The sequence below is a fragment of the Melanaphis sacchari genome, unplaced genomic scaffold (genome assembly GCF_002803265.2).
Source record: "Melanaphis sacchari strain LSU unplaced genomic scaffold, SCAv2.0 Contig11_pilon_pilon, whole genome shotgun sequence".
Classification (NCBI taxonomy): domain Eukaryota; kingdom Metazoa; phylum Arthropoda; class Insecta; order Hemiptera; family Aphididae; genus Melanaphis; species Melanaphis sacchari.
This window is the reverse complement of record NW_020270469.1, coordinates 6,474,159-6,493,293: the sequence shown is the minus strand read 5'-3', so window position 1 is coordinate 6,493,293 and position 19,135 is coordinate 6,474,159. Positions and strand designations below refer to the sequence as shown.

General features: G+C 26.6%; 1 protein-coding gene across 2 annotated transcripts in view; it reads right to left on the bottom strand.

Moving 5' to 3' along the window:
- LOC112604223 (discoidin domain-containing receptor 2-like) overlaps window positions 1-19,135 on the bottom strand; it is a 159,572-nt gene that overhangs the window by 112,516 nt on the left and 27,921 nt on the right. Inside the window, exons 2-3 of one of the 2 annotated variants that reach the window (XM_025353159.1) lie at window positions 16,148-16,230; window positions 7,777-7,943 (exon numbers count right to left, since the gene is read on the bottom strand). In XM_025353159.1, the coding sequence (XP_025208944.1) occupies window positions 7,777-7,867 (91 nt within the window). In that variant the 5' untranslated portion in view covers window positions 7,868-7,943; window positions 16,148-16,230. Of the gene's footprint in view, window positions 1-7,776; window positions 7,944-16,147; window positions 16,231-19,135 lie in introns of those variants that run through there. The other variant, XM_025353160.1, reaches the window with a different exon arrangement.

Genomic DNA, 19,135 nt, shown 5'->3' with positions numbered 1-19,135 from the left:
GATCATATTTCGCATTGCCATGAAGTATACCATTCGCGTATATTGATACTATACTAAATAAATATCAGACGAAGACGGAATTCATTTCGTGTATTATATTATTATATCGTTGTTACTTTTAACAGAATATCAAGTTATTGACGGTATAATTAACTGCAGATTTATGAGAAATGACACCTATTGAGTCTAAGAATAATGTTTCTAGTGCTAGATGATAAAAATTATAAAACTATATGTAAATAAATTATCAAATTTAGTAGCACTGAAAAAGTAATTACATATTTTTCAGAAAATTACGTGTTTATTTCGAGTTAAACATAATTTAAAATATAGATTTTAGAGGTAAGTATCCCTTGAGTATTGGAAAAATAATCTTATGGATTTAAATATTTACCATACTTGTGATCAGAATTTTAGCAGATATATGTATAGAAAAATAATTCGTGTTTTTGATTATTTTTGACATTCATTTTTTTTATACATTACTTAAAAGTTAAATTCCGTAGTAGAATTCACTATTTTAAATTTAAATTACGTTTAATTATATATAGAATATTGAAAATAAATGTATCATTGTAAAATTTTCCATTAAATTAAATATTTTATTGCTTTAAAAAACGATTTAGATCTGTGTGCAGTACTTTTCGAAATAATTTAAAATAATTGTATAAACGTTTATTGAATGTAACGAAAGATTTTGCTACTAAATTTATTATGTTTTACAAGTATCATCAAAATACCATCTTTTTTATTTAATATTATAACTATTAATCTAATGTTTTATATCGTTAATTCTGACCCTTCTAGGGCGGGCTCAAGTCCACAAAACAATCTCAATTTAGATAAATCCGAATGATCATTTTAAAACAGGGTAGATTATTTATCTCTGGGTCGTTTGACACTGAAAACGGTGGAGGGTGTGTATTCGTGTCTGAGGTGATAAAAGAAAGCAACAGAAAAAAAGGAAAAAGGCATCGCGACAAGAGAGGCGTACATTTCGTTGAAACAATAATTGAAAAAAAAAGAGCGAAAAAAATTGTTTCTCTCTTCAGCGTGGTGTATAAAGCACAATAAATAATTCCCCTGCTCTCACGTCGGTGCGAACAAGTGATTACGGGTAGCGTGCCTGTTGGACGTTACAGTCAACAATCGATACTTAACCTAACACAAGAAGATAATATACACGGTGGCACTTCATTTACAATGTACGGAATTCAGCTAAAAGCTAAATTAAGTCGTATAGTGTTAAACCTACTTATTTTAAAATTCCATAATGTTTTAATGCTATAATAATAATTAATAATTATTAACATTTTGTTTCATGTCATACACTTAATGCAGCTGCAGCACAAAAAATTGGCCATACGTGTATTTCTATCATAATAAACGTCACTATAACGTACTGTGTACACTTTTACTTACTCGGGTATGATAATTTATGTAGTAATTTTAATTAGAAACTTTTGTATAACAACAAAATGTCCCAGGGGTTTCCATCAGTAAGTCATCAAAGTTTCTAAAATCACTCTGGGGTGTGTTAAATTTTCATTTCTAAAATAATGAATATAACTCTAGGTTCTGTTAGTAAGAGATATAAATCTCCAAGTACTTCTGTGTTAATATTTTAACTATGTACTATCTGTCTGATTATCTTTTAGAAACGGCAGTTTACATATTATAACCATAACTCAGTGAAATAATCGAGTAAATACCTAATATAGGAATTCAATAGTATGATATTATATAATAATATATAGCTATAAACTTCCTGCCAAAAGTATTTGTGACTTCAGTCATGGTAAACTTGCGCAAAGGTATCAAAATTAAAATCATCATATGCCATCACGAGCCCTTATAGAACTACTTAAACATTCTGAAATAGTTATGTTTCTGTTCAGTTAAATCTAATGATTAGTTAACCGAAATCATCGAATTACTTATGTAAATTCGTTACTACTACAATAACTATTATATAGCTACTAAGCAGTCATAGTTTTCAAACAATTTCTAGTATCTACGCGGTTTAAAGCGTCTTTTGTTTATTTTTAAAACATAATTCGTTAGTCATACTGATTATAGAATTAAATTAATACAAAATTACAACACGTTCATCAATTGCATTACATTTTACTAGATGGATCAAGTATGCCAATTGTAGAAGGTTAGCTGTCAATTGAATATACAAATAAGAAGCTTAATAATTATTAGAATAGTAAACAGTTTGAATAGTCTGTATAGGTCAATATTTTATGAAGGTGGTTTATTCGTAGTATGTATAAACAATAAATCGAAAATTCGAGGAAGTATGTGTGACCCCTTCACAAAAAGTCATGATGATCAAACAATACTTTTCAAATATTTTTCCAAGACACTTGAAGTATATCTTCCTAACATAAAATATACAAAAAGTAATAGTATTTGATATATGCGATTACAATTTTAAATTCAAAAACTAAAGTGTTTACATTATAAACTATCATTATGATTCCCTATAAATGTGGATTATAGGAAACAAGTTCAAGTAAGTATATATTAATTCATTAAGAAAAAATAAATTTCAAAAAAACCCTTTTTTAATTAATTTAACATTGTCTTTGAAAGATTCGTTAGAAGTAAATAATATAATAAAACAAAAATATATTGAAACGGTTGATAAACAGCTACTGCAAGAGCATAATATCATGGATATTATTCATCTCAGTGAAAATAATTCCATATAATAATAATTTACGATGCTTCAACAAAGATTGCTGGTTACGTGCGCACACTGAAGTGATTTTTTTTTTTTTGAATAAATACTCTTACTAAAGAAAATCATGATGTATAGAAACACACACACCCACCCATATAATATATATAATATAAAACTACGTTTATTTTTTCATCTTGTTTTTCGATAGCATATCTTTTTAATACAAGGTGATTCTTCTTCTTTTTTTTTAAGAATAATAAAAAACATTGTAATATTTCAAATAATTTTTTCAGATAAACTTAGTTAAAAATAAAAAAAATGAGGCATTTAAGGACCGATCTGAAAAAAATACACTGAAAAATTGTAAATTGTTAGACTAATCAATAATTATTTATTCGGAAAAATTATGAATTTATAATACTTAATGATTATAACCTATGATTTTATGTAATTATTGAATGTTATTAAATATTTATGTTATGTGCAGTGTTTAAATGCATTAACATAAAGATGAATTATATTTTTACAATTAAAAAAAAAAAAAAAATTATGTGTATATTTTCATCAGATATATTATGTAGGTAAGTCAATACGTTTAGACCATGTCTTGTTCTTGTATGCTGTTCCATAATCTGACTTTACATAATGTTATAACGTATAATGTATCGATAAAGGCAACATTGATCCATTGTTTGAAATTGATTTTTGGTATCTATAAGTAACTCAATGAACTATACCTATGTAGTGTGCTGCGTAAATCAGTACTTTTCGCCGCGGTTCCCAGATTTTTTTTTGGTTTACATATCCCCAAAAATAAAAATTAATTGCGCCTCCCTTGAATAAAATAAATAATATTTTTTTATAAGTGTGTCTAAAATTGTATAAATATCTCATGAAAATATCTATAAATAGCTAATAAAAACCAAATTATTTTTAAATTTATATCATATCAAGGAAAATGTAACATTTTTATTGAATATTATTAATTACGGTTCTTCCTTTTTGAATTAAAAAAGAAAATATAAATAAATGATTAAATAAATTTAATCAAAAACTTATGTAGCCAAAAATTTTTTTTTTTTAATTATTTTTAACTTCTCACAGTTATTCAGATAAATAATTATTGGAAATTCTTTGATTACAATTCTCTAAAAACATCAATTAAATTCAATTAGCTAAAGGAAATTACTTTAAAGTTGACAAATGGAATATTATTACTCTAAAATCCGATGAAGGTTAAAAATAATACTCATAATTGTAAATATAGTAATATACGTTTATAATTTTATTCGGAATCTAAAAAAAAAGCTGTATTACAGTTTAAAAAGGTTTGGCAAGTGGGTACCACGCTGCTTTACAGTAGACGTTAAGCAAGCTGCTGTAATGGAGTCTTAAACTTTAATTCAATAAAATATCAATGTATACGAAAAATAATTTTGAACAGGAACGATAGATATAATGATGAGCTTATATCACAATAAATGTCATGAAATGTTTTTGTTATTATTTAAATAAAAACTTATTTTACTACTATTAATGTTACAGTAAATTGATTTGATTTTCGCCAAAAATATTCCACTAATTTTATTATTAATACTTTATTATAATTATGATGTATACTTATACTATATTATTATATTATTGTTATTCATTTTTAATTTAATATTATTTTATCAAAAAAAGTGAAAGGGTATAAATACGTGTTATTTATAAATTAGTTTATGTACATTGAAAAAATCATTACGCTTAGTAAAATTCATATTATACCTACGTCAAAAAATTAAATCCCCACGAATAATGTTTTTGTATTATAATAGAATAATTAACATTATTATTTATCGTTCAAAAATGTAATTTTTTCTAAATTCAAACATCAAATACCTATAAAAAATAATTGTTTTTATTTAATTTTTAATTCCAACACAATTTTATCGAAACAATTTTGTGTAAAAATTGCGGAGAATGGGTAAAAATACTAGGAATTTTTTAATTTAGGTCCCCTTTCTCCATTTATCAACTAAATTATTTTTTTTTAATTAAAAACTACCTTTAAATTAAAAAGTTGAAGAATTTTTACTATTACAAAAAGTGATTGCAAACATAAAAATAAAATTTAAATAACCTCATATTATCATAAAATCAAATTACTCGGTTCAGAATCTAATAAATATATGTTCATAACAAAAAAAGACATCAACTATATGACTAGGATATGAAAAATCTTTAGAACCATAAGATAATAATATGTTTTGTGTCATTTTTTTATACTAGTCAACTACCCCATTCTTAATTAGTAAATGTTACAACATCTGCACTCGACTTCTCACTCAAATTTCGCGGTTCAATAAATTGGAAAAATTAAAAACTAAAAGTTTTAGCAGAGTTTTTTACTTTAAAAATCTTTGTTGGAAAAATTTACTTTTTTTGAGCGTTTTTATGTTGACAGAGAAAGCGTTAGCATAATGGTTGTGCGGAGCTACTATCAGTAAGTTGACACAATGTTCGAGGGTGACAGAAAACTATTAAGATAAAGCACTTTGGCGTCCACTCTCTCCTCATCCATCCACTCACAGATATTTTTTCGGGTCATGTGTCACAGGGCCCTTTAGAGTCGAGTGGTTAATTCAATTACCTACGTGGTGAATTATTGAGTTCATCAATAAACCCAATATGTATTTTTCGTTTAAGATAATAATAATAATAATTGAAATAATAATAGTGAAAAAAAAAAAACTATAACGACCAGTGTACACCATAAACCATTTTTAACGTTAAATTTGTGAAAAACCGTTTACAAAACTGCACTGAATACCCTAACCAATACTAATACTGCCATTGCCGTTATGCTTCTACCGCTGCCACCCTAACCATCACCAACAACACCACTGCTTCTGAAGCAGTGTTTTTCATCCCTCACACACAGAGTCGCTTTTGAACGTCCAGCTGCAACTGAAGGGATTTTCTCTCAGCCTTTTTTTCCACCCATCTACTACTGTCGTGCCCCGCAGGAAGGAAAGCGCGTGAAAAAGTACTCACGTGGCAAATAAAGCGAGTGCATAATGTATACATTTTTTTCCATCATATATTTCATTATGTCTCATACGCATAATAAAAGTAAAGGGCCCTTGGTTTTTTTTTATATACTTTGTAAATAAAACCCCACCATCATCTCTGTGTCCATTTACATATGTTCCCCCGCTCCTTACTCTTTCCTAGACTTAAAAACAATATAATATACACACGTCCGCGTACGTTTCGTATAATCCGAAATCCTCTTATATGATTAGATTAACGGATTCTTGTATATTTCGTGGCCTTTATAACACAGTCAGTTAAATTATTCAAAGACCGCCCGGTGATTATATAAAACGCGGCGAAACATAACAGTGTGCTCCTGCAGTACACACATATATATATACATTCATGTATGCACGTACGTATAATCAGAAACGAACTTGTGTTTGCGGAAATCCATTATGTGTGACTACAATATACGTGTGTGTGTGTGTGTGTGTCCGTTCGGAACACGACCCTTCGAAGAACCCTAATTTTAATCCTGACAAAGAGTTATAAGCTTATTATTATTTGAAATTTTTGTCCTCCCAGACAATCATCCTCCGTAGTCTTTCGCCTCGTTCTGGGGTGTTTTAAATAATTAACAAACCGACTTATTGAGAATACCATTGTTTGAACAATTTTCTTTTTTTTATCGCTCCGCCGATCATCACTACAGTTTTCCGATCACGTCAGATTAACATTTCTATCGTTTGAGTAAAAAATATTTAATCAAATACAACCGTCACATCGGTAACGTAAGTATAATACCAATACCTTCATCATTCGTTTCATTCGCTTCAATAATATTCGTAATACACATGAATAATACGAAATATTTTTTTTTTGAAAAGAGTAACATAGAATTTTGTTTCGAAAGACAATTGCATAAACTCTGAACAATTCATTTGTCTCTCTACTCGTAATCTACAAACAATTAATGAACTGAAGAGAAACGTTTGTCATATAAAATAAATTATAGTTTTTGATACAGTAATAATTGTTTTACGAGTACATCACAATTTTAGAGTTTATAGGTATCAAACTAGAAAAAACAAACTAATTGTGATATGATTTATACATTTTAAAAATATTTAAAATAATAATACATTTATAATACCACAAACAATTTTAAATACACAAGTATTAAAGAATATAATTAAAAGCTATAAAAAGTATTTGTCCTAAATATTTGAAAATGATCATCATTAAGTTAATATAATTTGATATGATGTGTTATTAGAACACTTTTTTTTTTTTTTTTATTATTACCTCTATGCAATTTGGTTTGTTTATATTAAAATCACAATATTTCAACTAACTTACCATACAAATATTGATCATTTCTAAGACAAAACGAAACAAATACTCCCCAAAATCACGCTGTATCCCCCAGACGGCTGGTGTACCTAGGTATTATATAACATAAGATACACACCGAGTGACTACCAAAAAACATAATCGAAACGATTGAGAAAACGTATACAGAACGTTATACGATATTTTGCGCCACAGTGGCTGCGACGATGCACTTTGAATTTAATGGTTACGGGAGCAAAACGGCTTTATTATTCTAGGAAGGGGAGATGAGGAATCTGCTAAAACGTCACCACCTACCAACCGACCCCAAAATCGGATTTCCGGAACTGTGGGCCAAGGGTAAAGTGTGCGGACAACGATCGTCCGCGGGCGTGTTTGGACGTGAAAAATCCACCCTCTCTCCATACGCTCACCTACCCACCGACACTACACACTTGCACGAGAAAAGTTTTTATTGTTTCGTTATTAACCTATACTGAGAGGTGAGCGAAATGGTTAGAAAAAGAGAGAGCGAGTGAGCAAAGGGGTGGCCAACAGCCGGCGACGACGACAGCGACGGCAACGGTCGCGGCAAATAATGCGAGCGGGGAATGATGACGATCTCTCGCCAGATGGACTCAGATCGTTTTTCTCTCACGGCTTTATATATACCGTTCTGCTACGATGATGGTGAGGTGTACCGATATAATATATTGTTATATACGACTTACTTGTGTGGATGCCGAGCGTCAGTTGGCCGATAAAACAAGCGGCGAATACGGCCAAGACGATGGAAAAATCACGAGCCCCTCTGCGCTGCATGGCTGTGCGGTGTCGACTCGTATATTATATACTTTATTTTTTCCTTTCGTTTTCTTGCTGTCCCAGCGTGTGTATACTGAAAAACCAAAAAAACAGCGTCCATATAATAACATACATTATTTTACACACACACGCACACACACACACACATATATAAATGACAGTCTCTGCAGACATTATTGAACGATATTATATAATATAATATAATATATAACCATCAGGCCAGCACCGTCACCGGTTTTTCCTGACATTTCGGTATACAATAATAATATCAACATATTATATTGCGTTTCGATGTGGAAGAAACGCCAACGCGGGCGATGGATATTTATGTCACGCGTATTGTAAGTCCGAAAAATGTAAGCCAACGATGGTATATATATTATATATATTAAACAGATATATAATAAAATGATATATAGAGTAGTTACGTTTTAAATTGATTTAATAAAAAATGTGTAATTTCCCGAATCCTGTCCACTGCACTACAACTGTATGCATTAACTGTATACAATTGTATAAGATGAATGCATATTTATACAATAGATATATATTATCATGAAAAAATGGATCTTTAACAAAATAATAATTTATCATTTATAAATTTTAAAAGTTATAAAATCGTGTTTATAATATGTGGCATGATAAGAGCAATAGTGCTTAATTGAAAATAATTATTTAACATTTTAAGACTAGAATTAATATTTTTCTTAACTTAACTTTAGAGTTACTTACAAGTGAACATAAGTTAATAAAATATATGTATATATATATATGTGTGTGTTTGTATTTTTTATGTCCATTGGTTATCTAATCATCGCAAACTCTATTAAATCCGTTATACGGTCTTTTAAATTATACTCGGAAATCGACTCATTTCTACGGTATTTATCTATTCATTGATAAAACATAAATATATACATTCAGTAATATTGAATTTTGTATAATTTATACATTTAATGAATAACCGAGTACTCGATAATTTACTTTTTATAAGATATTCGTAAATATGGAATGAAATAAGGAATCAACAAAATTCATCTCTAAATACTTATTAATTATGCAAATTGTATAAACTATATATTTTTATTTAAATGACTAAATAAATTAAAAGTAAACTTTTTTTTTTTTAAATTTTTAATTATTATAAAAATTTAAATTTGAAATAAATAAAATACTTAAAATACTTCATTACCTGCAGTCAATAAATATGAATAATTAGAAGGTTTATTTTTGATTTTTAAAAATGTGTATACAAAATTACTCATTTTTTTTTTTTTTTTTTTTAAAATAGACTAAAAGTATAAAGGCATTCGTTTAATATTGATTTCATGGCAAGAAGTCAGTTTAAAACAAGTATAATACCACAGAATGGTCTGCGAATCGAAGATGCCAGAGTGCTATTCAAGTTGGTCAGATCGTCAGTAATTTCTCATGGGACTGTTTGTCAGAGAAAATTGGAAACGACCAAAGATCAACGTGAGATAACAATTGCACAGACTGTAAAAATGGTAGTAGTAGGTGGTTATAAGGTTTCATTCACGAAATAATTTTAAAAACCAATAAATATAAGTGTTATATACCTAAACTAATAGATAACATATCGTACCAAGTATCAATTAATGATAGGATTGTTAAGCTTATATTTGAAATTGTAACCATATTTAAAATGAAATACTGATAATATATTATATTGTTTTTTTAAAATTATTTTCAAAGATATTACTCTAACTAATCATATTTTCTTATTATTACATTTTATAGTGTATTAAATTGTAATTAATTTGTAATCTAAGAAAAATCTATACACTTCATGTATTTCATAATATATCAATTTTAACAACCTTTTTTTTGATTTTTATATATACATCATAATCAATCAAATTTTGTCATTATACTAAAGATATAACAAAGTAAAATATATTTCAATATTTTACGTTCAATGTTGAATTTTCCTTTTAAATTTATAGTATTGTTGTATTTATAGAGTGATAAACGATACAAGTATATGATCAGTTCTTATGATGGATCAGCTTAAGTGTTCAATTCACAAAAATATTTACATAATTCATATTATCTATTCATAATCTCATAAGCTTAAGAAGTTTATCTAAGGTCAATATAAAATATTAAAATGCCTATTCAGTCATAAGTCGGAAATTGAAGAGAAATAAATCAATATACATACTGCACAGATTATATCTAACGGAAATCTAACGAGTGTAATAGATTTGTTATAACTTACAAATATAACAAAGTTTTTTTTTCATAGGAAACTGTGACTATTAATATCTATACTTTTATGTGAGTTGTATGTATATCAGTCTTATTATTAACATTTCAGCAATAATGTATGCTACAACTGAAAACTGGGCTGCTTATGTTTTTAATCATATTATCATTTTATTCAGATTTTAGTATATATTGTATTTTAACCTTTTAGCAATAAGATCGATTCGATGTTAGGAAAATAAAAGCATGCCATCATTATGACTTCCTGGACTCAGACTATAGTGAAAAATAAGGACATTGGTGGTTCCATTACACCATATTACACCATCCTCGACATCCTTTGCGGACACATCCTTTTAAAGGATCAGACGGCATTAACGGTTGATTGCTAGACAGACGGTGGTAGTAAGCTAAGAGGGTGATGGCTTAAGGGTCAGTACAGTATGGAAAAAAGAAGCTTTTGTTAAACAACAGTAAACGTATTTTGACACATCTTTTATGCTCTACTATTGCAACCTTTTAAGATAAAAAGAAAAAAACTAAGTACTGAGAAAATATAACATAACGGGGGAACATCATTAATTTTGTTTTAAAATATAAGTTTTTGCTTTGAAGACATTTTTGTACAGTAGACAATTCATACGACATAAAATTATGGATTAAATGTATTTTTTTACAATTGAATTAGCTTTTACGGGAGTGTAATGACAACAATGGATAATATAGACGGAAACATTTTCCACTAAAATGCATATATTTACACGTAAATAAATTAGATACAGAAGAAAATGGTAGATGGACCATACATAAATTATAAGCTAAAGTAGCGTTTGTGTGACTCGAAAGGTTATGGCGAAAGACGGTGAAGTACTTTCTAGTTTAAAATTCTTCATTTCCAAGACTATGCAATTTAAATTCACACCCACATCATATTTAATAATCCGTCCGGGAATCATTTATTGAAACACGTTAAAAAGTTAATTTCACTATAGGTGCAGAGATTCAAATGTGTTAGATATTTTTGGCTATATTTATACTGTAAAATTCATCTTTGTTCCGTGTAAAAATCTACAAGTATAAATTTAGACGATGAGTTGTTCAAAAGTTTCCTTATATCTTCTATTCAGAGGTATTTTATTATCTTAGCCATGTAGCTTGCACGCAGTATTGAAATGACGAGACCCTGCGCTTTTTCCATAGCCGCCAGTGGATGAGAAAAAAACGTATATGTATAAAAATAAAATATAAATATGTATATTATAAGAGTAAAAGAAATATTTATTTCCATAAGGACCTTTTTTGGATACCCTAGGTTTTCTTTATTTTCAACTTACACTCCCTTACTTACCCCATAAACAAAAGTCATCTATCAAATGCATTCTTACAGCATAGACGTATTTTTTTCTGCTAGTGTTTTCAACAAAATTCAACGAAAAATACATTTATAGTTACACAGTGTTGTTCAACGAAATTCAAAAACAAGTTGTTCACTTTATGATTTAAAAATACTGTCATTGAAACCGTAACAAAACATATTGGGACACCCTCAAATATGGCTGTCACTACAATAAACTGAAAAACTGGAAGAGTATAATTTATTAAATTGTACTATTCGTTGTAATTAAACGACAAAAACACTGTTTATTTTAGAGAGGAAATAAATCATAATTTTTTTGAGATGTAGTAAAATTTTCTCAAAAACCTGGTAAATTTCAATAGCTGGTAAGAAAAAAAAATTTAAATGAATATATTAAAATATTAAAGCATCTGTATAATTTTAATATTTAATTATAAAACAGTAAAATTATATTTAATTTTTTTTTTTAATCAAAAATTAATTTTTTTTTGACACCAATGTTCTATTAGCATTTTAGTATTTTAGTCGAATTTGCTTAATAATTTTCGTTTTGAAGAGGTAAACTTATACATGTACAATTTCCTTACTGCCCTTAGAAATAATTATTCAACTTTATATATGTGATGTTATTTTATTTTTATTTATTTTTTAGTTTATACCTAAGAGATACTTTATTTAATTTATTATATAATAACTTACTTACATTTGGGCTTTGAACTATTTGTCAACATTATTTTTTAAATATTATTCATTTAAAAATATAAGTCTTATATTATAAGGAAATGGTCATCAAGAAATTTAGATTTTTTTTTAAAAAAAACGTGTACACTTTGCAGTTACATATTTAAGACATATTATTTATTTTATATTAAGTTAAATGCAGTATTTTTTTTTTTTTATTTTTTTTTTTAATAAAATCATTTCTGCATTAAGTATAAAGTCTGTATTTCATCATAAAAATATAATAATTGATGATTTTATTGATTTGATAATATTGTATAATAAATGATTACCTTTAGGTATATACATACTTAATGCTAGGTATACAAATTTATATTGTTGATTTAAGTACACATAATGCCGAAAATCTCATTTTTATTGTATTAAGTTCGTTATTTACATTTTTATGGAAAAACTTAAATTTACAAAAGATCAACTAAGTGGGAGATTTAAGAGACTAATTCATGCCAAATATATAATGAATAATAAGTGAGGAAAATGTTTATATACAATAATGCAATCAATAGGCCAAGGATAATTATGATATAAGATTGTTTTTAAAATTTGTATAATTTTTTTGTTGAAGATCTTTTATATAGTTTATTAAAAAAAGATAAAATTTTTTAAGTATATAGGTATCGAGTTTAAAAGACGAAAAATGTGTGATAATATACAATTCAATTTAGATTTGTTATTTTTATTTATTTATTATCGTAAAATTATATTTATTAAAATATACTTACAAATACATAAACTCAGGAGTATTAAAAATTTTTCACTTAGATGATTAATAAAAAAAAAAAATATACGAGCTACAGCCTCCTTCTTAAAATAATAAAAAAATAATATAATATTCTCATAGTTGCATCACTAAAACATTCTTCTTAAATGTTTTAAAGAAAAAAAATTCACAGCATTAAACTAATATTTAAGACAGTAAAACAATAGAACCTCCAATCTTATTACAATATGCCTATATAAGTAATTTTGTTACAACATGTTCTTTTAACGTAAATATGTTATGTGATAAAAAATTTTATTTTACAATGCTCAACCAGAATTTAAAATAAACTTTCAATACTCGGAAATAATAATCAACAATAAACAACGAACTCATTGAATGTTTGTTATTTGTTTAAATATATAAAATTTGACTACAGTTTCAAAGTTTAAATATTACAAAACTTGATGAAATTATTAACTTTAATAAGTTCATTAAGTATTAAATTAAACTTATTTAGTTACTATATTTTCAAACCACATGCAGTATTTTATTAATCTATCTTTAATTAATGTACATAGTATATTTTTATACATGTATAATATATTTAATATCTACATTATATTATATACAATATAAACATAATATGTTTGTATTAGATATTTACTATATTCGTATACATAATATCTGATATATTTGATTTTGCAAGCAAACAAATATATTTTGATCCAAAATATACTATTAAAATATCTGAATAATAGAAAGAATAGAGTATATAAAAAATAATATATTGAATAATTATAGACTTATAAAGTGAGTACATTGTACTAATTTTACTTCATCACTAACATTGTATGCTGAACAGTGTTTGTTTCTAAATTTTACAACGACGACATTTTTTTCTGTTCTAATTAAGTGAAAACTAACTTTACCATAAAACTCGTACGTGCATGCATGTTAAGAGATCTACATTTTTTATTAGAAGTAATAATTAATACTCATAATAATACTCATTGCATTATGGATGAGAATTTAGACTTTAAATCTATAACAATAAACAGAAAATTAATGCGATTTTCTAACTTAAGTAGATAAATAAAATTTTGATCATACAGTAGGTATATATAAATAGTCTTGAAAGTAAATTATGTGAGTACATTTAAAATAGTAGTACTATAGTATAAACTTCGTAATTTAAAAATTAAACATTTATTTAAAATTTAAACCTTAAATCTTTGTCACGACTTTATAATCAATAATATAAAACCAACATTTATCTTATTAATTATATTTCAAATCAGTCTCGAGAAAAAATGTAAAAACTATAATGTATAAATATATATACAGACATAGAGAGAATGCATCTATCCCTACACGTACTTCACAAATTTATGTAAAATATGTATTATACATAAAATAATATAATATTGTCAGTCAATGATCGTTCTAGTCTATGTATATATCTGACATTAGCTGATCAAACACTGAGACGTAATGATACTTCTATATTGCAAACATAATTATCCCATTTGATGAAGAGATTATGTACACATAATGTGTAAACATTAGCCCAAGGCGTACCATATTATGTTCAAATATATTATGGATATACTACTGGTATATTAAGGCAGATGTATACTACTGTGTTTAAAACTGAAATTATTCAATCGCTAAATGAATATCCATTGTAAAATACCACAATAAAAATTTACCGAATAAAATTTAAAAAATGTAACATAATATTATAATATTTTTTTTAAGACTAAAATGAACAAGTTTTTTCTATCAAATTTAAATTTAATACATAGGTAAATTATAGTAACCTAATTATCATAAATTACATAAAAGCATTTCCTGCAGCTACATAACAGTTTTTATCTAGCAACTTATGGATAAAATTAAACATTAATATAAATTAAGTAAACTATAGATAATACAAACCAGTCAAAATTATTATCAATAATTTGATTATAAAAACGAAATTATGATAAATACATAATATAAAATATATATTATCATAGTTAAAAACTTTAAACCAAATGAAGTTAGTTGAGTAAACATTTCATCAACTTAAGAATTGTCTATAAAGAAAAACAATAATTACATAAAAATTTGTGTTGGATAACAAAAATTACATATAAAAAAATTAATTTTCCAGTACTATTAAATATTAATATCTAATTTTAAATTGATAATTGTTTTCATTGTAAATATTTAGAGAATAATATTATATAAATGATTGGTCAAAATGAGTTGGAACTATAAAATTGTCTTCAACTAGTACAAATTACTAATTAGTACTTAGCCTCTGTATTATATTGTTATACGTATTATTCGTGATATTAAATTTTCACAAGATAAGAAAAAAATTTATATTTTAGAGATTTTGTCAAAATTCTAACTTTAAACGCTTAAAAAAAAAATTGTAACTACAGATAATTTTTCACTAAAAAATAAACAACTTTTATGGAGCTTTGTGATAAGTTTTCAAGTATTTCTACCTGTTAAATAAAAAATGATTATATAAGTACTCGAAAAATATTGCAAATACCTATGATAATCACCACCATTTTTTTAAAATCGTAACATTTTATCAAATACTTATTCTGTTTTCAAAACTAACAAAATAAAAAATACATACACACACACACACACGCACACATACACACTTACGTATTTACATTTAGTTCTAAATTATCAAAATGTTATACCTAATTTATAGAATACTACAACAGCCCCCTCCATAATTTCATCATGGTTTCGTATTACTATCGGAAGTATCATTGAATGATGGAATTTGAATCTGTTCATGAATGTGAATGAACAATTTGTATTACGACAGGTTTTAAATATAACCATAGCTTGGATAAACCCACATCATGATTTTGCTATGAAAAACATGTTACTGCATGCGAATCTGCAGCAACAAAATCAAAACCGAAAACATTTTGTACTCAGCTTAAATTTCTCTTTTATTAAACTATTGCTGATAAAAAAATTGGTCATATTGTGAGTAAAATTTAAGAAATTCAGGGTCTGAATCATTACCTAACAAGTAGGTTACTAATAAAAATCAATTATATAGTTTTATATAGCTCATAGAATTTGATAAAATTTAAACTGCGCATTTTTTTATATTTAAATATAATTTAGTATATTGATAATTGTAAACTAAAACTTATAAAATAAAGTTTAAAAGTCTATAATTATTCTGATATTTATTTAAAACTAAATAATATTAAATACGTACATATTCAGTATATTCACGACTTGTCGATAACTTCGTGGTGTCAATATTTTACACGTATTGTTATATTATTATTGGTGACGAACCTGTAACATAATAAAAAATAATTTCTTTTAAATGTATTATTATTTGTAACTTTATTTATGTTAATAAATAAATAATCATCAAATATGTACAAACAAAATCATTTTCTGATTTCAATTCAATTAGTATTTAATATTATTGTAAAGTCTTCATATCTCAATAGCTGTGTATGACGTATTAAATTATTCTATATATATAATACATTTAATTATCCCCAAAGTAATTTTAGTCTTATTTTCTGCATAGTAGAATAATTGAATTATTTTTATTACATGTTTTCATATAATTATTAAAATACAAGCCGAAATTAAATAAATTGGCTTAGCAATTAACTCACAACGAGTAAGAAATGTTTTTATTTTTTTTTCTTCGTATTTCCTACTGTGCGGCGGTGACATGTCAAAATTGGTCTCAACGATTTAATTCGTTTTTTCGTACGCGATTCGCTCGCATTGCCACTCGAGTCGAAAACCCCAGCAATTAACTCGTTGGAAATTTCGATTGTGGTTATTCTTGTTGGCAGCAATATAAGCGTTCTCCATTTCAGGGTAGTTCGTAGACGTATATAGTGATGAGGGCTCGATGGAGAGATGCAAGCTGGATGGGACGTGTGGACTAAGGTTCGCGTGAGAGAGATGAGGTGTATATTATATTATATACTGCGCTGCAGTGGTGCGGGAATAAGGGAAACCAATGGACCGTAATAACGAATTCCAGTTGTCGTTCTTGCACGGGGTCAGAATTGAGCAAATAAATAAATAAATAAAAAAAAATTGATAAAATGGCACGCGAATCACACACACGCGCGCATTTATATATATATATATATATATGCATTGAATGGGAGGAAAAAAATCATTGTACCGGAACCCATTATGCGATTTCACCAACACAGTCGTTTAATAGAAACCGATTGAAAACACATTGGCTTAGTCAATATATGACAAACCCGTTCAGTGTCGACCGGATCATATACACCCAGTTCTACACCAATAATATGATATAATACCGTATAATATTGATTATGACCATTGTGTGTAGGTAACGGTGGGACAAATATTTAGAGCTAGATAAATGGTAAATCTATGACACGAACAACATTTAATGAACTAAGTTTAATAATATTATCTTTAGTATCTGATGAGTTTTAATTTATAACATTTTGTTTTATTCTTGTTTATACGAGTATATCTATATTTAGCTACTTTAAGCAGCGTGTATCGGAGAAAGGTACGATGTATAATATTTCTTTTCATAAATGTTAACTTTGCTTAATGAAAAACTGGTGAAAAAAAAAATATGGTATTTATTTGACGAACAACTAAAAATAGGTTTACAGTCTCTGATTTAGATCGTATCTATAAATATTGGGTAATTGAGCCAGTATTTTAAAACGTTACAGAATTATTTATAAATATTGTCGTTCTAACAGAAATTCATAATTATTTACTTATTTTAGTTTAAATAAAAATAACGAGAAAAATGATTGATCAAAAATGATAATATTAAAATCCAGTAAACTTTCATTGAATAGAATTTTAATAAAAGATAAATTTCCACTGTACGTGTATTCTACTATTTTGGATTGTAATCTAGACATGCAATATGGAGTGATATTCAGCACCTTCCATTTAAATAGTTTAGCATTTATAAGATGTTGTGATATGAGTGGTCGGTAACATATAACACAAATGTTATTCAATTGACATACCGCGGTATATTTCCTATTGGTGCGGGAAAATATTAAACAACCGATATGTACAATGTACTATAGCCATAGTTCTGCAATATTCTTACCCTCCGCAACGTTACCGTTTAAATAGGGTCGAAACAAACATGTCCAGTAAGTTGTACACGAATGCAATATAATGTATATATACAACATTACACATATATGTGTAGAAGTAAACGTATCAATAGATCGGTTAATAATGTCTGTACAAAATACGAATCGGTATATTACATGGCTTCGGCTAAATTATATCGTTATTGTTATATATTATGCCCTTGAACATTGTTTTGATATATCTGTTTAGGAAAACGCTGAAAGTTATATTATTAAACATCACTAGTGAATTTTGTGCATAGGTTCTTTTCGATTTTCTTATTATAAACATGATACATAATATAATAATTAATATTGTTAAAAAACGACGGTTGTCATATTTTTAATTAATACATTCAATACTTAAAAAAAAAAAAAAAAAAAAACCATAAAAATACCTCAAATTTATTTTATTTTGCATTTAGACGCAGGTACATTTTTTTTTCTTTACGAGATACCCAAAACAATACTTATACGTATTTTCAGATTTTGATGAGAATAATCTCTAGTTATTGTTAATACCATCTAATGAAACGTACCATCATCTATAGAAATTTTACTTTGACAATAACATAAGTATTATTTTTGTTTATAAAAGATTTAAACTTTTAAGTATTTTATAACTATTTATTTTAAGATAAGTTCATCTTTAGTTTAAAGTATTCCATATAAATCTGTCTTAACGTATGTGTAGGTCACTACTATTGTTAAAAGGAATATATTATAATTTATTTGTGAACTCAGTACTTTTCATATATTTGGAAAATAAGCAAATATCACAGAAATAAAAATAAAAAAAAAAGATTTATATTGGTACTACAAGTAACTAAAGACATTTAAAAAAAAAAAATATAAAATCAATCTTACATCATAGAAATATCAGATTTTAATTTCATAAAAGTATTTAAAATGTTAGGCTTGTTGACCTTATTTCTAGGTTATTGTTGATTTTTGAATAACTGTCTAAACATTATTCACATAATAAATTAGAAAAATAAACCGATTGACTCAAAATTTTTTATAGAATTTTAAGTAGACAAAATTGTATTAGGGTATTAATTTTAAATTATGAAACAAATACA